At 44.5% G+C, this 23,615-nt stretch overlaps 1 protein-coding gene across 3 annotated transcripts in view; it reads right to left on the minus strand.

The window, feature by feature from the left end:
• Window positions 1-23,615, minus strand: part of ITGB2 (integrin subunit beta 2) — a 73,082-nt gene that overhangs the window by 26,365 nt on the left and 23,102 nt on the right. For 2 of the 3 annotated variants that reach the window (XM_053283005.1, XM_053283004.1), the window contains 4 exons: window positions 16,491-16,551; window positions 14,477-14,565; window positions 7,721-7,901; window positions 2,010-2,180 (listed from right to left, as the gene is read on the minus strand). In XM_053283005.1, coding sequence (XP_053138980.1) covers window positions 2,010-2,180; window positions 7,721-7,901; window positions 14,477-14,565; window positions 16,491-16,548 — 499 coding nt within the window. In that variant the 5' untranslated portion in view covers window positions 16,549-16,551. Of the gene's footprint in view, window positions 1-2,009; window positions 2,181-7,720; window positions 7,902-8,219; window positions 8,237-14,476; window positions 14,566-16,490; window positions 16,552-23,615 lie in introns of those variants that run through there. The other variant, XM_053283006.1, reaches the window with a different exon arrangement.

Below are 23,615 nucleotides of genomic sequence, written 5' to 3' on the forward strand. Positions count from 1 at the left end.
AAAAAAATAATTTTCTTCACACCTTAGCTTTTACTGGGAGTATCAGATTTATAACTGCTCAAGGACATCAGTCTGTTCAAAATATTCATCACCTTGATTTAAACTGGAATGCTAGAAGTCACTGGCAACATTGGACTTGACTTCTTTGTTTGAAGATGCAGGAATTCATCATCTTCACCTGCATCAGACAAATCTGGTAGAGTTTGGATTAAAGCATTGGCCACAAACTGTGGCACATTTCAATGCACTGTTTCTGAATCAGTAAACAATAATCCTACATTGAAGAGGATTTCAAAAAAATTCAAGGAGGAATTGCAAAACCTGGGTGTTTTTCACACAGGGCTTTTAGGTCTCATCTCCTCTGAAATGGAGGGTGTGTCTTCACATATCGGGCAGGTTTACCCCGAAGTCCCCGCAAGCTATTGGGGAGCACTTTACACACGATTCAGGTTTTTCATTGTGCATTAGAGTATAGCCCGACTGATATCCAGGGTAAAAAAAAATCCACTTTTTGCATTGGTTTTTCAAATTAGCAGTAAAACCTCACAGTAAACTCGCAATAAAGCCTGCTGTGTGAAAAATGCCCTGCGGAAAAGTAGTGTCATTGCAAAGCAATGGATTCAGTACTTTGGTATGTGACTACTTTGAAATGCTACATTTGACCAGAAAAAATGGGCAACTGGAACGTACATATTCATTGTGTGTAATAAATGCTTCCATATTGTCACAGTGGCCACTTTCCCATACGCAAAAGCATACAGGTGGACTTCGGTATCCGTGGGAGTTCTGTTCTCTGCTACTATGGGAGGAGAGCTGGTCTTGTGGTAGCAAGCATGACTTGTCCCCATAGCTAAGCAGGGTCTGCACTGGTTGCATATGAATGGGAGACTTGATGTGTGAGCACTGCAATATTCCCCTCAGGGGATGAAGCCGCTCTGGGAAGAGCAGAAGGTTTCAAGTTCCCTCCCTGGCTTCTCCAAGATAGGGCTCAGGGAGACTCCTGCCTGCAACCTTGGAGAGGCCGCTGCCAGTCTGTGAAGACAATACTGAGCTAGATAGACCAATGGTCTGACTCAGTATATGGCAGTTTCCTATGTTCCTATGTACTATCAAGGTTACTGAAACTACGGATACTGAGTCCTTGAGGCAATAGGGATGGGAGTGGGTTAGGTTCCTGCACGCTGGTGATAAGGGCAAAAATCAGCAAAAACTGCCCCCCAAAAAGGGGGGCAAGTGCCCTACCATGATTATGTTAAGAAGGGGGGAACCTCCACCCCACCCCCACCCCGGTAATTGACAGTAAATATCATGCTAATTTTATTTATGTTCAGATTTGAGGGAAAGTTGACACAAGTGAGCTACAGTGCCATCCCACAAAAACCTTCATTTTATAACAAAGCCATTGGTTGAATTCTATATTCTAAATCAAATTCTACAATTTTATAGATAATTTGATGCTCTGTAATTTTCATATTTTCAACCTTTGGTTGAGGATTATGGGAGTTGAAGTCCAATAACATCTGGGGATCCAGTGTTGAGAATCCTTGGTATAGATGAAGTGAAAAGACATACGGACATAAGAAAAACTCTGCTGGATCAGGCTAAGGCACATCTAATCTCCTCCAGATATCCCACAATGCACCGTGTGACGAGCATGGTGCACTGAGGGATCCTGCCGTGAGTCGGGTGCTCTAGGCTGTCTGCAGCCAAGCATTCACATAACCTTGTACCTGGGTAACAGAGCACACTCTAAATGGTCAGGTAAAAATCCCGGGCTACCGGGAGGGCAGTGCTGGGATTGGCCTTGATCCCGGTGCTTCACACGAGCAGCCCTACCCAGGAAGGGCTGCCCAAGCCTCGGTAGGGCTGCTCGTGTGACATCTCTTTATTTAGATATGTAACAAAGCCTTGTGATCCTTGTCATTTACCTCATTTGAGTTAAGAATTCTGGTCTCTGTTTTTTAGTATTGCCAGATAGTTACAGATTAATTAATCAGGGATATACACACCTATCCGAACATCATTGGTAATACTTCTGAGAGTGTTTAACAGATCCCCTCCTAGTCGCTTCACGTTTTGCAGATCATCTGCCATGGAGAATGAAAGGTCCATCAAGTAGTAGAGATCTATTGGGTAATCTTGACCACGACGGAATGTCACATTAAATACAGCAGGTTGATCTGTCCATGAAAGGGAGAAGAATCAGCATTTGTCCAAATCTATGCCCTCCTACAAATCTTGAGATTTGTCTTTCTTATAGCTACCATATAACATTTCTTACTTCCAGATCTTTATTTGAAACAGGCACATAGCTAGGGGAGGGTGGGCTCCTTTTCGCCCCTCTCCCTGGCAGCCCCTTGTGCATGCCCGCCACACCTCCTGCATGTGACCTCATACACAGGGGACAGGATAGCACTCTTCAACTATCTGACGGGCAGTCACATAGGGGGGAAAAAGTTCTCTCTTGCTCCTGAGCACAGGACTAGAACCAGTTGATTGACATTACAAGGAAGCAGGCTTAGACTAGACACTAGGAAGATTCCTTCTAACTCTGAAATTCTAAGATTCTATTATCTCTGCTATTTTTATTAGTATGGCATGGACACTTTACAATCAGGCATTTATAGCTTTCTTTGAACCAGATTTCAAAGCTGCTGTTGCTATGGTCTGGAGCAATCAAGAAGATTGCTCAAAATCAAGTCAAATTTTTATTTTGTATTGAAATAAATATAACTTGTGCAACCATATACTATGAATGCTTTATATGTGCAGCTTCTGTGTAAGGTTTTAAAGAAAAACATCAACATTCCAAAGGCTAGAATGAAATTTTATTTTAGAAATGTCTGTCCCCACTTGATCAGGCAAAAGCCTCTCAGAGCTGCTAAAAACATAATTTAACACAATAATATGCATAAAACTATAGAACAGAAAACAAAACAGCAAATACATTATTAATAAATGTCTTTTCAACAACAAAAAAGTTCTCAGAGTCCATTACATAGTAAAAGGAATAAAACTAAAGCATATTATAAGTCAACAACTTATATACAACATATGTTATATACAACAGTGCTTAAAAACACAACACTGAAAGGCCAAACTACATGTTACAGTAGGCACATCACTAGAGCTGATGTGGTTAACTTTTCATTTCTAAGGCAGTGTTCTCACAATCACTTTTCTACCCCTGGAGTTAGCCAGGACTGGTGGGTGCACCCAGCAGCAGTGTTCCCTCTAACAGGGATTCCCAGACACAACTCCCAGCATGCCTGGCTGCAATAGCCTTTGCTTGGGAATTATGGGAGTTGTAGTCAACATAATCTTGGAATCCCTGTTAGAGCGAACACTGCCCAGCAGATGATCAATATTGCAGTTGGGCTGCTGCAGTGCAGCACACACACACCCTTTCAATCCCAGCTAGCAGCTCCAGAGGAGCAGATTGGATTAACATCCAGGGACTCCGATGAAATCCCGGCAGCCCTTTCACTGCTCCTCAAGCTGCCCTCACACTGGAAAGACTTCACCACACCACCAATTATGCTTCCATTGTTCCTGAGGTTGGAGTGGGCGGCCAACAGCAGCTCCAACCACACTCAGCAATGCTTGGCAATCTCTGGAGAGCTTCAGCAACATTTGGTGAAGCTCCACCATGGAGTCAGGGCAACCACTGAAGTGAGCATTGGCAGCAGTAAACTCAGGGCCGCCGAGAGCAGGTTCGGGCCCCGGTGAAAAAGGGGGGGGGGACAACAAGGCCCCCTGCACCACCGTGAGGCCCCCCCCCCCCCCGTTGCTGCTGCCATCGCCATGAGGCCAAACCGTTGATCTTTCAAATAATTCTAGCCATCATGTGTGCGGCTGGGTGGGTGGGGTGAAGCAGCCACTCCCGGTCCACCCACCGCCACATTGGGTGTGTGTGTGTGTGTGTGTGCTCAGCTCAACCCTCCCCCCCCATTCCCCAGCTGTGCACATGACGGCTAGAATAATTTCAAAGATCGCAGTTTGGCCTCACGGCGGGGTGGAGTGGGGGCAGGAGGCAAGACAAAAACATATGCAGCATAGTCTGGCTCCGGGCCCCCTTCTGGACTGCAGGGGCCCCCTCTCTCATCAGCCCTGAGTAAACCCTTCCCTGCACAGGGAGATCACTCAGGTCACGACTTGGCTGAGCCCCAGCAAGGAGGCAGGCACACAGCAAGTCTAGTCAAGTACTAGACTGACAGGCGGGCTGTGCAATCAGACAGCTCCACCTGAACCCCAGGGCTGGATTAGGCAAATCTATGGTCCCTGGGGCATACCTGACAGCAGAGTCTACAGTGCCTGTTGTACTGGGGCACTGTCTGTGCGCACAATGGGTGCCCACAGACAGGGCAGGGAGGGCCCATTTCCCACACCTGGTCAGGGTCTGAAAGTAGCCAAATACTGAAAGCCAAATACTTTCAGATTGTATATGACAATCTTATGTTGCATGAAGTGAGATGAAGCGGGATGTGGTCTATGCTCACTTGCAATACCCAACTCATCCCCTGGCAGCTCTGGACCTGCTCCACATCCAGGTGCATCTCTGCGGCAGCTGTGTAGTGGTCTCCACAGTGGTGGAGGGGGATGATTCCTGTGGCACAGGGGACATTTCCTATGGGAGGGGGACCTCTTGCTCTGGGGTGGCGGTTTGCTGCACATTAGGCACCGTTTCCTCACATCAAGGCATTCCCGTGCTCTGCTGGGTTTCTTACCCTTGCTTTTCCATACCCTCGGATTCCTCCACCTACTCTTCATCCTCATCGGCCTCCAGACAGAGATGAAAATGCTGCATCATAATGGTCTCCTTTTCCTCCTCCTCTTGGACGACCTGTGTGCCACCTCCAATGGGGGTTTGTCGGTGGGCCCAACAATGGGCCCCAGTGCTGCTTACACGGCTGGAGCTATTGCTGCTGCTGTTGGGCCACGGTTATGTGTGCTATGGAGGTGGAGGGTGCATCCATGAGGGGACAGAAGGGAGTGGCAGTCGGGTACATGGCAGAGGATGGGCAGACACCCTGCTGTGCCCACTTGCTGGGCCACCCCTGCTAACTGGGCAAAGAGGCACCTTTTATCATGGTGATTCTCTTTATTTAGCAGGGGGAGAGTAACTGACCCTATCCACCCCCAGCACAGTACTTCCAGTGACTGTTGCTGGTGTGTGTCTTATGTTTATTTTTAGAATGTGAGCCCTTTGAGGACAGGGAGCCATCTTATTTGTTATTTCTCTTTGTAAACCGCCCTCGGCCATTTTTGGAAGGGCGGTATAGAAATCGAATTATTATTATTATTATTAATATTGTCCGTGGTGTAGCAGCACTGTGTTGCAGAACTGCTGCCGCAAACTTGTCATAGTGAGACACAATTGACACATGAGGGTGTTTGCCTCCTTGAACCTTTGGTGGAGGGCGACTATGCACTCACAGCACTGTTCCTCTGTTTGCTCACATGTGCACCATGCGATCTCCTGTGCAATATGGCAATACACAGTGGCACTGTGGAATGGTGGAATCTGCACTCCTTGATCTTGTTTTTCACTCCCTGTTCCATCCGCAGATCCACCAGAACAGCAATTTCCTAGTCAGTCTAGGCTGTGGCCTGGAGCTCTTTTGGTTTTGGCCGCTGAGGACTACCATGGCCACTTCTCCATGCTTGGCAGTGGAAGGGGCCTCCTTTTGGCTTGCCATGGCTACAGTTAAGTGCCTACAGGCCTGAACTGTCCAACCCTGAGATGCTGGTCTGTGCAGTGGGGGAGCATCTGGACAAGCCATTGGGCGTTGTAGCGTGTTGCTCGTCAAAGGTTGCTTCCCTCGAAAGTGGATTTGTTCTCCCAGTGCATTCCAATGGGGCAGAGGTGATAGGGCGCCAGCTCCCACAGGGTTCTCAGGCTGCTCCTGTGTGCTTGCTTATGTGCACAACCGTGTCCCTTGGCATATGATGGCAGTGGATTGCTTGGGAGACCAGGACAGGGTGGAAGAGCATGCTACTACAGTGCTGCTGCATGTTACTTGGGAACATAGGAAACTTCCTTATACAGTGTACCCTTGAACCATATAGCTGGGAACTGTCCACAACTGGCCTACACAACTTGGGGCCTCCAGCTGCTGTTGTCCCATCAGCCCTGACTATTGCCCACTGCGACAGAGGATGAGTGGGATGCAGTGCAAGAACCGATAGAAGGCCAATGTTTTGTAGGCCAGGTGTACATGGTCTAGCAGTGACTTTGTGAGGTCCCAAACAGGGGTCTTTCACAGCCCTACCTGATGATGCCAGAGATGACACCTGAGATGTTCTGCATGAAAAGCAGGTTCTCCAGCACTGAACTTCTGGGTACCAGCACCCAGGCCCGGGTGGAGGGAAGACTCCTGGGTGAGATCAAGTTTTGTTCCCCCACCCCCTCCCTTGCAAGTATCTATGCTGATCCCATCCTTATGGGTTGCAGATCTGTCAGGAGCAAAGAGCAGTTGCAACTGGTATTAGGAGGCATCCTGCCCTGAAGCTCAATTTTAATCCCTTTAAGCACATAGGATGGCTGTGTATACACAATGCTTTTTCTCAGAGTTGAAGGTGTTACTGTAGATAACATTGTCCCTGGTATACCCATTAACCTTTTCCCATGTCACATGGTTTCTGGTCAAAGACAGATTTGTTTTGTTAGCACAGTACGTAAAGTAAAGTTGTGCCATCCAGTTGGTGTCTGCTCCTGGCAACCACAGAGCTCTGTGGTTTTCTTCGGTAAAATACAGGAGGGGTTTACTATTGCCATCACCTAAGTACTACACAGGAAAAGCTGGAGCTCTCCGCATTATAACCTAAAAAGACATACTGTTTTTACTCAAGCTGAAGAAGACTCTGAATTTGAGATGATCCTCTTAAAAATAGAAGTTAAACCTGTATTTATCCAAAAGGAAGAGGACACTGAATTCAACACGAGCCTCTGATTTATAACATAAAAGAACTTGCGGGGGGGGGACGACCTAGTTGTGGATTCAGGTAAATACAGTATGTGTATGAATGTGTGCTAGAATAGTAGCAGATATGATTATATCTGGATAAGTGCACTTATCCAAATACATACACAGCCATCATGATCATTAAACACTTTAAAATGAAAAGATGCTCCCACTCCCATACACCAATGTCCCAATCTCAACATCCCACACCCCGTAAACATAACACATTTTTAAAGTTTCATTTAGGAGGGAAACTGACTAGACTTTTGACATGCATGAGATTAGATAAAATGCAGTTAGGAGAAAGAAATTCCCTCTTGGCCTTATATTTGTACAGTTCTCAGACTACTATTGGTCAGTCGGAACTAGGAACATAGGAAGCTGCCATATACTGAGTCAGACCATAGGTCCATCTAGCTCAGTATTAACTTCACAGACTGGCAGCGTGGCTTCTCCAAGGTTGCAGGCAGGAATCTCTCTCAGCCCTATCCTGGAGATGACAGGGAGGGAACTTGGAACCTTCTGCTCTTCCCAGAGTGGCTCCATCCCCTGAGGTGGAAAATCTTACAGTGCTCACATGTGGTCTCTACTGCCATGTTAGTGGTCAGAAGAAAGACACTGGCGTTACTGTACAAAACAATTGCCTGTGTACAGCCTGAGCAATCTACCAAGGAAGCAACACATGCTGCCAATAAAATAATCCTTTATATCTCTTTTCAATTTCTATGTCAAGGAATTAATTTTTAAAAAGGTACCTTGTCTTAGTTGCAGATCCACCTTCTCAGGGCGGATTTGTTTATTCTTCTGACTTGGTGGATCAGTGCCACTTATGGCAATGCTTTCTGGAAAAACAATGCCCTCACTGCATCCCCTCTGCTGGAGTTGTTGCTCAGTGTCACAGCGACTAGAATCTGGTTCTCCTACTTTTGTGAAATCCTATATTTTGTTAAAAAAATTAAAATAAATAAAGAGTAAAATGGCTAGTAAGTTTTGGACAATTAGGAAGGGTCAAATAGATTCTAGACAATTAAAGGTAAAGTGTGCCATCAAGTCAGTGTTGACTCCTGGGGACCACAGAACCCTGTGGTTGTCTTTGGTAGAATACAGGAGGGGTTTACCATTGCCTCCTCCTGTGCAGTATGAGATGATGCCTTTCAGCATCTTCCTATATCGCTGCTGCCCAATAGAGGTGTTTCCCATAGACTGGGGAACATACCAGCGGGGATTCGAACTAGCAACCTCTGGCTTGCTTACCAAGTAATAGATTTTAAACAAAACCATCACAGCTCAATAGTAGAGCACATATTTTGCATGCCCAAGCCCCCAGGCTTAATCTCAGCATCTCCATTGAAAAGGAACAGCCAGCAGGACTGAGAGAGAACTTTGCCTGAGATATTGAAGTCAGGCAAAGAGTAGACATTACTAGTTCAAGCAATGGTATAGGGCAGCTTCCGATTATACTAGCATGGTAGTGCCAGTATAGTTAAGATGAGGAGTTGTCTCATCAACATTCTGCCATTAGAAGCCCTGGACATTCTATCAGCCATGAAATCCAAACCAACTGTCAAATCTGCCTGGATATCAACTAGGCAGCATAATCTTTTGTTTTGGGGGGGAAACCTGAACCGGTATTTCCAAAGTTGTTAGCCTCTGAAGTTCCCATAACAATAGGATAAAATCAGCTATGGGCACTTATCGATTTTTGCCCACTGAAGATTCTGAAGCCAGAGTTGGGAAGGGGCAGTCCTGGAAAGTTCTAGAGTGTGACTTCCAGGTTTTGAACAAAGATGCTTGAAAAGAAGAGTCTAGAAGTACCCTGGCACTTTTAGAGCCAAACATTCTTTCCCTCCCCACTCCCTTTGCTTTTGGGCTTTTGTTTTCTCCCTTGACTGAGGCGGGTGCAAGGCAGCAAGGGACCTTGCTAGGGCATGCAACATGGGGTGAGATGGCAAATGAACACAAGATGGAGGAGAGATGGCACAGGGCCTTGCAAGCAGGGATGTGTGAATCAATTTGGGTACAAATGGATTTGTCCTTGAATCTAGCTGATTCGGGTGATTTGGAGACAGAGCAAATCGCCCCTGTGGTCCATTAGCTAGATTCAGGTCCAAATTGAATTGTGCCAGATTCGATTTGAATTTCAGGTACCTCCTAATAATTCCCACAGATTCCCAGCTTTCGTTTGTTAAAGAAGCTAAGCTCTAGCCCTTGTAAAAGTGGAGTTACGGAGCAAAATCTGTGGTCACTATTTTTCAACTGTTTGGATTCTTTGGTGTATAATAACTTTTCCTCAATGAAATGAATCCTCAAAGAAATGAATCCTCACCTTCATTTATTCTATTCATTTTGACTGTCCAACTGTCAACTGCCATGTGCCAACTATACCCCACTCCCACCCGCAAGGCAGTGGAGTACTACTCAGTTTATGTTCTAGGATTTTTTTAAAGTGTTTAGACTCTTTGGTGAATAATAACCTTTTCTCATAATGTATCCCTATGAGAATTAATTACACACCAAAGAGTCTACACCTCAAAAATTCCTAAAATATAAACTGAGTACCCAGCGGCTTGCGGGTTGGGGGTAGTTGGCGCATGGGGTGCCACTAATTCGCCACCTCCACCTCCAAAGCATTGGGATCAAAATGTACAGAATAAATGAAAGTGTGTAATGAAGACACCAAAGAATCTAAACACTTCAAAAATGCCTAAAAAATAAACTGAGTACCCCATTGTGTGTGTGTGTGTGGCGGGGGTAGTTGACACATGGCAGTTGACAGTTGCCACTGACAGTCAAGAAAGATGAACAGAAGAAATGAAGATGTATATTGAATCCTCATAGGGATTCATTATGAGGAAAGGTTATTATACACCAAAGAATCCAAACACTTGAAAAATAGTAAACACACATTTTGCTCCATAACTCCACTTCTATAAGGGCTAGAACTTAGCTTCGCCCCCCGCCCCCCCCCCAAATGAAAGCTGGGGGTCTATGTTAGTGTTAGGATAGGGCAACTTCGAATCCCCATTATTTCCTATGGCAGAAATATAAAAAATCAGTAGAAATTTAAAAAATTAATTAAAAATCAACCAAGCTCCCCACTGTCTTGAAATTTGGGTGGTAGGTGGCACCCATGGGGACCTAACCACCAACAAAATTTGGTGTCCCTAGGACCTTTATAAGTGGTCTGAATTGATCCAAATCCAAATAGAATCAAATCAAATCCAAATCGAATCCAGGGTGATTTGATTACAAAACAAACAGGGATGATTTGATTTGGGCACAAATTGAATCTAAAAAATTGATTCATGCTCATCCCTACTTGCAAGGGCACTCAAAGTGGTGGCAGACTGCCTTTTTCTACATCAGAGATATACTGACTATGAGTATGGAGGCTTTGCCTAGCCAGCATGGGTAAGAGCTACCGTTAACCTTCCCTTTCCTATAGTGCCTATTGGATTTCCCTTTTCAAAAAGGGATTGACTGCAAATCCATTCATTCAAAAACTCCCACTTTAAGATGAGAATTAAGATGCTTTCCATTTTTCCTCATATTCTAAAAGGTGTGGAAATAGTTAATAGTTAATGTGCCCATCATAACTTCCGCACCATATAAGCTTCAAGTACTTTGTACAGTATTTTATATTATGCTGCTTAAATGAGGCTCCACACACTCACATTTTGCCTTGGTCTTTAAGCTCGAGATTGGTCTGGGGAGGATTCATCCAGATATAACTTCAACCGATAGGAACACAAGAAGCTGCCCAGGGGCGTAGCTATAATTGAGCAAAAGATTTCAAAGAATACGGGCCCCCAGACCATAGGTCCAACTAGCTCAGTATCGTCTACACAGACTGGCAGCGGCTTCTTCAAGGTTGCAGGCAGTAATCTCTCTCAGCCCTATCTTGGAGATGCCAGGGAGGGAACTTGGAACCTTCTGCTCTTCCCAGAGTGGGTCCATCCCTTAAGGGATGGAGCATCTTACAGTGCTCACACACCAAGTCTCCCATTCATATGCAACCAGAGTGGACCTTGCTTAGCTAAGGGGACATGTCATGCATTACTTGCTAGAGATGCCTAATGAATTTCTGCCTGATGCATCTTTACAAGGCACAGTGCTTCCCCAAAATGCCATCTGTATAGTAAATGTCCAGTCAGAAATTCAAGAGGTCCCCAATCTAGGCATAACTTCCTACAGATATACCTTCTGCCTGATGCATCTCTACAAGACACAGTTATTTACTCAAAAGCAGGGTTTGAAACTTTTACACATGAGTAGAACTTCACTTTACTTGTGAGTGGAGCCTATGCCCTTACTCTTGAAAACCTTGCACCTTTGCTTGTGAGTAGTCCCTTAAAGTTGCTCACAAATTGATCCTGAAACTTACTTGCAAGTAGACAGCACACCTTTGCTCATGAGTAGCCACTCTTAAGTCTATGCTTGAGAGAATGCAAGGTTTACCTTTGAGTAAGGTTACAGGTCTACTCATGAGTAAAGGTGGGATTTACTGGTGAGTAATGGTGCATCCTTACTCACAAGTAGACAACAGTACACATGAACAGAACCTCAATGTTACCCATAAGTATAGGTTCTACTCACAAGTAAGGCTGAGTAGTAATGGTGAGATCTACTCATGAGTAAGGATGGAGTTCATGCACAAGCAAGGATGCACAAGCAACATTTTCTCAGGAGTAGGACTCTGGATCTACTCACATGAAAAAGGCTTGTGATATTTGCACATAAGGATGGGGCCTACTTGTGTGTAAAGGGTGCATGCAGCCTTATTGCAAAAGCAGCATAACATATGAGACTGTACAAAGTCTTTACAGCTTACATGGCATGGAAGTCAAGAAGGGCACCTTAACTTTTAGTTTCCACATTCTCTAGAATAGAGCACAAGTAGAGATTTAAAGCATATTAACTCTCATTCTTAACTAAGGTTTTGGGGGGTGATTGAATGATACTATCGTAACCTACCTCTCCAAAACATTGTACTGGGAAAATTCATTGCTTCTTGAACTCAAAATCAGGCAAAACACTCAGATCTACAGAATCAGTGGCTAAAATCCACCGATCCCAGAACACACACGATCAATTCCATTTCCCACAATTTGTTTCACATCCTTTGCATATACAGCGATCTTATTTATAGTCTAGTCATTTTAGGGTAAATAAGTGGAAATACAGTCGTTCAAAATGTTTTGAAAATTGGTACAGATGCTGAGAGAGGTTTGGTGGGGAAAGTTCACCTAAGTGAGCTACAGCCAAAAACAGGGACAGCGGAGCTTGCCATTAAGTCCCATTCTAAGCCTTCATTTCACAACAAAACGATTGGTTCGACACATTAAGGCTATTCTCACAACCAGCTGAAACCGGGCTAAGGGAGCTGGTTTGTGGTCGTGTGCTGCCACAGGAGCCGGGCAACTCTCAGCGGCAAGCCCGCTTAAATGCACCCCCCCCTTAAATGAGGTTAGCGGAGCGCCCACTCCACTAACCCCATTTCTCTGATTGTGTGCCTCTACGTCATGGCAACTCACAAACAGCCTCCCGAGCGGGAGGCGACAACAAGCCATCATACCACAACCATCAGTGGGGGCACCTCGGAATGCCCTGCGCACTTGCACTGAGCATTCTGAGACTTCTGGGGACCAGGAGGGCCCCAAACCCCGCTGCCCTAACCGGCTCTGTGACAGAGCCAGTCATTATGTGGGTGGCTGATCTGGCCACCCAGGGAGGGTTTCCTGCTCGTGTGCGGGGAGAGGAGGCCCAGTCTGCTCTCCCCACAAACCCCCTGCTTGTGTGAAGCGCCTCATTGAGTTCCACAGTTTTATAGCTATTGTGATGCTTCACAGTTTTCAAATAAATCATTTCCTCATCAGAGCAAGAGCTTGCGAGATATGTGAAGAACTATTTTGGGGCCACTATTTTTTCAATTATGCTGCCACAGTTAACTCAAAAGGTCCCGGACTTTTAATATGTCATTTATAACCCTGTCTCCAGCATATGTGCTGGTTTTCAAACATTTGGAATTGTTTCTGCTAGTTGCTAAAAATGAATCTAAAATGACTGGGCTTTTAGGAATTATCTGCTTTTTGTACATGGACATAGAACCAGCAAGCTCTAGTACTGTAAATGGGTTGGACCTGACAGACCTCAAATTCTAACTATCAGATGACTTTTCACAAGTCCAGAGAGCACAGTTGGGCAGGTACCTGGAACACCTCCACTTTCACCCCCAGAAGCCAGTCATGTGGCATGCACAGCTTGCCACCTCTCCCTGATCTTCACCCATAGTAGTGAGGGATGGGAGAACAGATACAAGCGGAAACACACTGTTTCTCACTGAAGGAAAGAGAATCGGATATAGTAAGCAGCACGCCCAATCCCCCCAACTACAGCTGCCTATGTGTGTCCGAAGTCCTAGCTCTATTCCCTTTTTGTAAAGAAGGAATAAAAATTATCGACCTCAGTGGACTAAGGAAATGTCAAGTGCTATGAATCTTGTGGATCTGGAGAATTATTTAGGCTGCCTTCTTGCCTTCTAACCTTGGTCATCATGTCTGGAGCTGTGGGATGTCATCCTAGGAGCTCTTGTCCCACAACAGGATACTTGTCATGAGAGATGGGGCAAAGGAACCAGGTATATTGATAGTCTAGAGAAGAGGACATGATTTTCTCTTCACTATTTTGAAAACAGCAATGTATAGCTAGGCAGATCCCCACCACAACTGCTTTGGAGACCATGACACAGTGGGCCATCCGCAGCTGACCTGCTATGGATGTGCCCATCACTCAGGGAGACAGAGAGGCAGGGACATTCTACATTCCCCACCCACTACCTGCCTTGCCACTTTCCATTAACAGTGGTGGCGGCGGCCTCTCTTTCTCCTCCTCCTCCTTTTTGAAAAGATAGGGGGTAGGGACTATGTGGAAGTATGGAGGACTCCTCCCTCACTTCCCTTTGCTCCATCCCCCATTCCCTGTCTTTTCAAAAGGCAAGCAGCAAGGTAAATGGGAGGAGGAGGAGGAGGAGAGGAGGGGGGAGGGGGAAAGGAAGCTTCCATCACTACCACCAGGTAAGGGAAGAAGGGGGTGGGGTGCAAAGTTCCCTCTAACAGGGATTCCCAGATGTTGTTGACTACAACTTTCAGAATCCGCAGCCAAAGGCCCTTGCAGCTAGGGATGCTTGTTGCCATAGTCAACAACATCTGGGAATTCCTGTGAGAGGGAAGACTGGTGGGGTGGACATATGGCATGTGCTAAGCATTGTGGCTGGTGAGAGGCTTTCCACGCCACCTCAAGAGTGACCTGAACCAGGCCTGGGGCTATCCTACAAGCAAACATACAGAAAAGAAAAAACCCGAAGGGAACAATGCTTCCCACCATTCGAAACAAAAACAACCTCAACTTTCAGCTTTACATAGAAAGGTTTCATTCACAGTGAACAAGAAAGGAGGGAATGTTCTTTGAAAAAACCTGAAAATATACTTTAACAAATGGGATGGAAAACTTACCCGCTTCTTGCACCAGGCACAACCAGGGCCAGACTGGATGCACTCCTGGCATGTTTTTACATTGAATTTGGTACATTCAAGAGAAAGCACTTAAGAAGAAAGAGGAAGGAAAACTCGTTTTAGAAAATATCAGTAATTGGTAGCATCAACATGGGGAAACAAAACTCTGTATAAAATGAAACAAATTCAAAGCAAATTAGTATAAAACAAAGTGAAAAGTTCATATCCATATGGAAACACATCATTGACACAGCTTCCAGCACAACATGGAACACATGGTGTGTTGTGGGAGGAGACCTGGTCTTATGGTAGCAAGTATGAATTGTCCCATTTGCTAAGCAGGGTCCATTCTGGTTGCATTTGAATGGGAGACTACATGTGAGCACTGTAAGATATTCCCCTTAGGAGATGGGCTTGCTCTGGGAAGCACACTTATATGCTTGCATGAAGAAGGTTTAAGTTTCCTCCAAGACAGGGCTGAGGGAAACTCTTGTCTGCAGCCTTGGAGAAGCCACTGCCAGTCTGTGAAGACAACACTGAGCCAGATAGACCAATGGTCTGACTCAGTATATGATAACACAGCAGCTATGTTCCTATGATGGATCCGTAGTGACTAGGCCATAAACCTCGGTAATCTTACACTCTGCTATGATGCTAGCTCTGATGAAGAAGCTATTTGGTCAGGCAATTACATTACATACTTGTCACAGCTGACAGACAGCCCAGCATCTCTGATTCTGGAACAGAGACAGCCAAAATAAATTTTGCATAGCAAGTGACCTGAAGAATCTGCTGGACAGCATCTTGCATACTATTTTAGTGAAAATGCAAGCGAGTAAAAGAAGGTTCTAATGTACCTTTTTGTAGAAGATTATAAGGAGGAAACGTTATTCATCTTCATACTCTCTCATTCTCTATAACAACTTTCTTCTTTTTAACAACTTACTTTGTATGCCCAATGGCACAAACACTTAGTTTCTTGTGCATAAGCTGTGCTCAGCTGCACATTAAAATAAATTTGGTTTAATGCTAAGGCATCATTGTTCCACAGTCAAAAGTAAACAGAATTAGAATGGTGGTTCAACATAACACTTAATATTCTGTTATTTTCCCCATGAAAATCTGCAGTGCCTGTCCACATGGTAAACAGGTGCAGGACCTGCTTTTGAAGGTGGGAGAGGGAAGACTACTTCCTGCATTGTGTAAAGTTTTCTTTTAATATTTAGGAATACAGTTCTAATCTAGTGCAGCAAGATTATTATTTTTAGCCAAGTCAGGAGAAGATTTTGCCATTAGTGATGCTCCATGGTGCCAGCGCTGGGGTTGTGCAGAGATGTAGTACTGTGTCTCCCCCCCCACACACCCCCTCTATATGTATCTGTGCATGTGCATGCACATGGGATAGGAGAGGTATCTCTCTGGATGCTGACTAGATCTCCCTCCCTGGCTCCCCTCTTTGTTGTGCTGGAAGCTGATGCCGTGGCGGCTTTACTTGCCTGCCACCTGCCTCTTCTCCTAGTCTTCAGCTCCTAATCAGCCAATTACAGCAATTCTGATTCCCCTCTTCTTCAGAGCTCAGCAGAGACCAAGGACACATTTGCATCTACAACATGGTTTATGCATGATTACTGAGGAATAAGTCTCACTGAACCCAATGGGCTTATTTCCTGCTGTCCCATCCACCAGACTGCCATTATGGAGGCCACGTTCGCAGGCGCGTGGCCTCCATAATGGCCACCAGGCCTCCAGGTGAAGGCCGAAAAGTGGCCGAACTGGCCGAGGGGGGAATGAGGAAGGCCAATGGGGTGAGGGGGGACCTCTGTGGACCCCCCCATCTCCAGGATCTCCCCCAAGGGGGAATAAGGTAATTTTTTTAACCAAAACGGTCCATGAACCCCCTGAACAAGGGGATAATTCAGTTCAACCCCAAACTGTCAAACTGAACCGGTTTGACGTCTAACCTGTTTGCACACCTCTAACTACCGCCACATAATAATGGCAGATAACAGCTCACCTGTTGTCAGGAACAGCAGCCCAGCGCCAGAAAGCAGAAGGAAACGTTCATGAAACATCTCCTATAAAATTTGAACAGGCATAATGATATGACTAAGTAACTGCAAGAAGAGTTGTAGGGACAAGTGTTTTAGGAAGCATGCATAGAATTTATGAACTCAGTTATAGATTCAAAAAGATATTTTTCTGAGGGGGGAAAGGAAATGCGGAGTGTGGGGCAAAGCTGAAGCTATATGCAGGGTTTGCTCATCAAAATTCAAAATGTATTGAATACTTTAAGATTTAATTCTACTATCACACAAAATTATCTGTCTTTATCATTATGTGTATATTCTTCAGTTTCCCAATTGATCAGAAATTAAGAACCTGACCTGCTCCTGTGTCTAACAGTAGCTCATCTGGTAGAAATAGCTGATGAATTTTTTTCATAAGCATTATGAAAAGTACCTCCAGTGACTACTGCTGGTGTCTGTCTTATGTTTCTTTTTAGATTTTGAGCCCTTTGGGGACAGGGATCCATCTTATTTTATTTATTATGTCTCTGTGTGTAAACCGCTTTGGCAACTTTTGTTGAAAAACGGTATATAAATATTTGTTGTTGTTATCCTCAGAGCTAGTGTGTAGTGGTTAGAGTGCTGGACCAGGACCGGGGAGACCCGAGTTGAAATTTCCCATTCAGCCATGAAACTAGCTGGGTGACTCTGGGCCAGTCACTTCTCTCTCAGCCTAACCTACTTCACAGGGTTGTTGTGAAAGAGAAACTCAAGTATGTAGTACAGCGCTCTGGGCTCCTTGGAGGAAGAGCGGGATATAAATGTAAAATAAAATAAAATAATAATAATAATCCCCTACAAATGCCTGTAGGCCAAGCTGCTGTGGCCTAGGAGTACAGTGCAATTTTAAAAAGCTGATTACCCTAGAAGGGACTGTGTTACTTCTGGGTGGTTTGTACACACCAATAGGAGAAGCCATTTGGCAAAATAATGGAGGCAAATTTTGTATGAGACGTTTCCTAATTCTTTAAAAATGTTGATCAGCTTACAGTAGCCACATCACCTGTAAGGCAACAACTCTTCTAACACATTGAGCTTCCATCTAAATGGCAGAGGCAGGATACAAATGTTCATAAATAAATCAAAATGCATGCATGGTGTAACTGAACCTATTTTTGGAGCAGGTTTTTTAAAATAGAAAAAAACCAAAGCTATGGCCCCTAACAGTGTTGCTTCTGCAAGGATACAAGAAAGAGGAATTCTTAAAAAGGGAACAAAATGCAAAAATATGCTCACTCTACTTATATAAAATGGTAAGAGTACTAAAAATATAACATCAGAAATGCCAGGACATGAATTTTGAAACGGTTGCAAATATCCCCATGATAAATGCACATGTGTGTCCTACAGTTAAAGAAGAGAATACCAATAACAGCATGGCAAAGATTTCAAATTTTCTGAAAATTCGTCAGTCCATAGAATTCTAAGTAACTAATAGCCTGTGAATAATGTCATCAAGAAGCAAATGTATCTGAGTTAGATTTAACTAATTAATTCTAGTTAACTAACATGTTTGCCCTCTAGAACTTGGCAAGAAAAGAAAAAACATATTTACAGTATGTATTACTACAAAATTATACTACTGTACATTGTGTTTTACAATATAATGAAGAATGCAGTGGCTGAACTTTGGTCTGGGCCCAGCGAGTTGGACCACATTAGGCCAATCTTGTGTCAGTTTCATTGGCTACCAATTTGTTTCTGGGCTCAGTTCAAGCTGCTGGTGTTGGCCTTAACCCTAAATGGGGTGGGACTGGTGTGTCTTAGGAATCTTCTTCTTCCATACAAGCAGGCTCAGGATTTCCAATCCGTTTCTGAAGCCCTCCTTGTTATACCTTACCCAACAGCTGGTGGGGACAAGAGGGCTTATTCAGTAGTTGGCACCTGCATTGCACCTTCCTCTCAAAGGAGGTTCGCCTGGCCTCCTCTTTGCCTAAATTTAAAAGGGCTTTTTACAACTCGTAAAAAGAGACAAGGAGCTCGTTCACTTCTCTTATACACTGACAGGGTAAATGCATGGATAAAATGGTACATGTACTGAGTAGGGGGCTTGGGCTGGAAGACGTACAAGGCTCCTCCCAACTGAAAATTCTATTCTACATGGCTACCCCATCTAGTCTGGCCTTTAATCTACTGATGTATCTGGGTCTTACTTTTTATATGCTCAGGAGCCTCACAACATTGTAAGCTCTTTGTTTGTTGGCATATTGCGAAACAGTCACTCTGTAGGCAGTGGGACAGTTAGCCCTAGATTTAGCAGCTGCAAAAGAGCCGAATTGAAAGGAAGCTTGCCTCACGCCTTCCCCATGCTGGGATACTTGAGCAGACTCCCGAAATTAACTCGCAACAGTTAACTCTCCATTCAAGGTCTCTCTGCATGATTGACACTCCTTTGGTTTACCTCCCCTTCACAGATGCCTCAAACGAGGGAAATGCCAATTATTCCAGCAGGGAAGTCAGATAAGGCTTCTTAAATGCACATTCCCTCCTTATCAAAAGAAGGCTGGAGTGGGCGATAGGAACTCAGAGATGTACCCATTAAAACACTGATTACTTTACGAGGTGTTCCCAACTGAGAAGAGTTCCTGTATGCATGTTCAGCCACTCCATTTGCATCATTCTATTCATGCATTGTGTTGTAGTGCAGCACAGCAGACAAAACAATGGGGTATTGTGAGATTCCTTGGAACTGCCCTAGTCAAGAAAGAAGGTCAATTGGAATGTCCCCTCCAGGACATGTTTTGGGCTTTATCTGCCCCTGGATTCTTGAGCCAGTGGGCTTCCCTTGGCCTCCAATGCTACCCGCTTGGTTACCACCTTGTAGTAACCAAACCATCAAATCCGTTACTTCGATGCTACAGCGGACACCTGTTATGCCACTTTGCTGTGTTCTGCTCTGCGGGCCACCCTTGCTTCCCAGGCCCTTGCCAGATCCGATCTGCACGGCCCTCCTAGCAAAAGACCAAATCAAGCATACGACTGGTAGTGTGTATAGGTCCTGAGACCACTTGGGATAGGCCCATTGTGGCTGCTCTGAACTCCTGAGCTGCACCTACCAAACTGGTCCCAAAGTGAACAATGAAGTAACTTGGCAAAAAGGCCCCTGCTAACTTGGCAAAGAGGCACCTTTTCATGTGATGATTCTCTTTATTTAGCAGGGGGAGAGTAACTGGCCCTATACACCCCCAGCACAGTACCTCCAGTGACTGTTGCTGGTGTCTATCTCATGTTTCTTTTTAGATTGTGAACCCTTTGGGGACAGGGATCCATCTGTCTTTTTTATTTGTTATTGTTCTGTGTAAACTGCCCTGAGGCATTTTTGGAGGGACGGTATAGAAACCGAATAAATAATAATAATAATAATAATCCACCATTATAAATCTGGGTAGATGACAACACCAACTCCATGACCAGGTCAGTTAGCTCATTTAGGGACTCCGTTGGGCAGTAGGGTGAACAGTACACCAACAGAAGTGCCAATCTATCCATGGTCCTTGGACTTAAGTACACACAGTAGATATGGGCAGTTTCCCTGACTGGGATTTTGGTAAGGGAGATTTTATTCCTATAGCCTATAACCACACCACTTCCCCGCCCATGTCCCATGACCTGCTCAACAACACAGTACCCAGTTGGGAGAAGCTGGGCTCAAGCAAGGCCACTAACTAGGGATGTGCACAAAACACAGCACATCCCTTTAACACGGAGGGCTTACACATCCCCTTTAACATGGAGGAGAGCATACCTGCTCCTCCGCATCTCACTGCCCATTCCTTCATTGCAGCACACACATACCAGCTATTCTCACGTGCCAGTGGCGCTCTCCCCCAGTTGCCTCTGCGCAATGCCAGAACGTTGTGCAATGCATTATGCAATGTGTTGTACAACTTGTCAACATCTGCTAGCACAAGGATTAGTCTGGAGTAGACATTCTTTTCGTTGTGCAAGGTCCTTGCACTAGCACAACACGAATTTGGATATAGGTGACTAGATTGTGCATTTGATTGAAGTTCAAATGGAAAATATAGCAAGAGAGGTCATCATTAGGTGAAAATTGCAACCTCCATGCCTAATTTTGGGGACTTTAAGAATATTTTGTCAGACAGGTTCTCCTTGCCAGCACTTCAGTATAACACTACAAACACAAACAACTACAACATTTCAATAAGCAAGAAGTGAAATACAGCTTCAGTACTAAGATGAATCACTAGATTAGATTCTCAATCTCCTCCTCATTGGTGCATCCACTTCTTACTTGCCCAGCTGGGCATATGGGAAGTGTTCTGGGGGGGAAGAGAAAGCTATTTCTCTGGACCAAGTCTGATCTTACTGTGAAAAATGTTTTCAGGATGCTTTGAGCAGCAAGATCAGAAGAGGGGTTTTCTGCTTCCAGCTCTACATCTATGTTGCTATGATGCAGCCAAAGCTAAAAACATTTAAATCCTATCTATATCCTGTTTCTGAAAGTGCTGGAATTTGGAACCTTGAGAGAGAGAGAGAGAACTGGTGTGCCTGCAGGCAAGCAGGAGGTACTAGTGGACTTGGGGATGACAGGCAGATAGGTCGGTGTTAAAAAAAATTCTGAAGGAAAAAACCCTGGGGGGGGGAGCAAAGAAGCCCCGAACTGCCCTCATGTTAGTCAACAGGACAGAACGTTTGTAACTCAGACAATTAACAGACAAGTGGGTGGGCAGAGGTAATGCAACTCTATGGGAAGGGAGAGGAGGGATTAAAGATGAAGAGTGGGAAATTTATCAGCTTGAAGAACATTCTCACAAGACAGTCACAAGCCCTTCTACTTCTCCGGAATAAAGTTGTCTAAAATGCTTTTGTTTTCTCGCCAGCCATTTCACAGCTTTGTGTCTATGTGGTGGGGAGGACTCTGAAAAGGAGCTGGGCCTGAACTCCATTCCCCCACCCTGCCACAAAAATACCCAGAAAAGAAACTGTTGAACTGCTGGGATGGGAGAAGTGGCTGGCTCACATCCTCGTCCTGTATAATTTTAAAATGTCTAAATCCAGTACTGCCAGGAACACTATCCCTGCACCTACAATGGGAAAAAAGCCACTAGGAGGCCCATGTGGGCAGAAGAACCTTATTGCTGGAATCAGACTCACTGGCCCACAGTTGTAGTTATCTGGATTTCCCCCAAGTTGTGGGTGCTTCCGGGTGCTAACACTTTGTTTGTAAAATTGTATTTCAACTCTATTTAAAACCTCAAACAGTTTTTAGGAGAACAATTATGTTATTTCTGCAGGTTTCCCCAGCAAGCAACTGTTATAAGACCAGGGATGGGAGAAGCAGTAGCTACGGGGATTCATATATAGAAAGGAGACAGCCTGAAAAAATGAGCTGTGGCTGACATCAAGGAAAATATAAGAATCCTTCTCTCCAGACCTTTTTATTGCGTAGATTCAGATAAAATTAAAAACTACAAATAAAGAACAGATGTTTCAACATACATACGTTAACTTCAGTGTTCCATGTCTCACTGTTTAAAATCCACACTTATAGTCCAGATAGGTAAAGGTAAAGTATGCCGTTGAATCGGTTTCAACTCCTGGTGAGAACAGAGCCCTGTGGTTGTCTTTGGTAGAATACAGGAGGGGTTTATCATTGCCATCTCCCATGCAGTATGAGATGACGCCTTTCAACAACTTCCCTTTTCGCTGCTGCCCGATATAGGTGTTTCCCATAGTCTGGGAAACATACCAGTGGGGATTCGAACCGACAACCTCTGGCTTGATAATCAAGTCATTTCCTCACTGTACCATTAGGTGGCTTATATCCCAGATACTCTCCCTAAATCTAATCAGGCACCTGATTAGCATGTGAAAAAAGTGGGGGAGGAGAGGAAGGTAGAAATTGATGACTCACAGCTTTACTTGCTTAACACTAACTCTGACAGAAAAACAGAGAGGGGGAAAAAGGGGGGGTGTAAACTAAATTACTGCTTACCTTTTAATAGCCTATATACGTTAAGATTTCTTTCAATTCTTCCTTACCATTAATCTCTGAATGTAATTTGTTTAAATACAATGCTTCCCTTATCTTTCTTTTGAGCGTACACCAGGATTCTCAATGTTGGGTCCCCAGATGTTATTGGACTTCAACTCCCAGAATCCCCGACCAAGGCCACTGGGGCTGGGGATTCTGGGAGTTGAAGTCCAATAACATCTGGGGACCCAACGTTGATAATCCCTGGCGTACACTGTTCAGTCTCTAAGATGCTTACTTTAAGAGGCATTGTTTTTCCATTGTGTTTATTTTTCATATGATCTGACCATGGCTTTTCCTTTTTAATATGTTTGGCAGCTGCTAAGTGTTCTTTGAATCTAGTAACCAAATGTCTTCCTGTTTCCCAGAGATAATTTTCACCACATTCTGTACAGGTAATTTTGTAAATATCTCCTTTTTGCTTGCAGATCCCTTCCCCATTTTCAGAGACTGGGCAGGCTTTAGGAACATAGGAAACTGCTATATACTGAGTCAGACCATTGGTCTATCTAGCCCAGTATTGTCTTCACAGACTGGCAGCAGCTTCTCCAAGGTTGCAGGCAGGAATCTCTCTCAGCCCCCACCCCCGAATTACAGTACTACCTGCATATACTTCATAACCTTGTGGGTTTCCAAATCATTGTGTGTAAATCTTTGTAGATATATCATGTACAAACAACCATTTTGTATATAATTGTGCTTTGGCAACGTACTGTATGCTTTGGTAGTTTGTTGGTTCAATAAAAACATCTTGTCCTATTTAAAAAAATAAATCTTGTCCTATCTTGGAAAAGCCAGGGAGGACTATTGAAACCTTCTGCTCTTCCCAGAGCAGCTTCATCCCCTAATTTCATACTTTTTATCGTATATAGTCTAGATCTTACTAACTGCTGTTTCAAAGTCTTGGTGGTTGTGCATACTAGGGATGTGCAAAAAATTTCGGGCACAGATCGATCTGTGCCCGAAATGAGAAATTTCGGGTGATTCGAGGCTGAACCGAATCACCCCCGATGTCCTCCAATATTTTTCGGGGCCGAGCCGAATCACCCGAATTTCGGGGCTGAAAAATTCGGGT

This window comes from Hemicordylus capensis, chromosome 1 (genome assembly GCF_027244095.1).
Source record: "Hemicordylus capensis ecotype Gifberg chromosome 1, rHemCap1.1.pri, whole genome shotgun sequence".
NCBI classification, from domain to species: Eukaryota; Metazoa; Chordata; class Lepidosauria; order Squamata; family Cordylidae; genus Hemicordylus; species Hemicordylus capensis.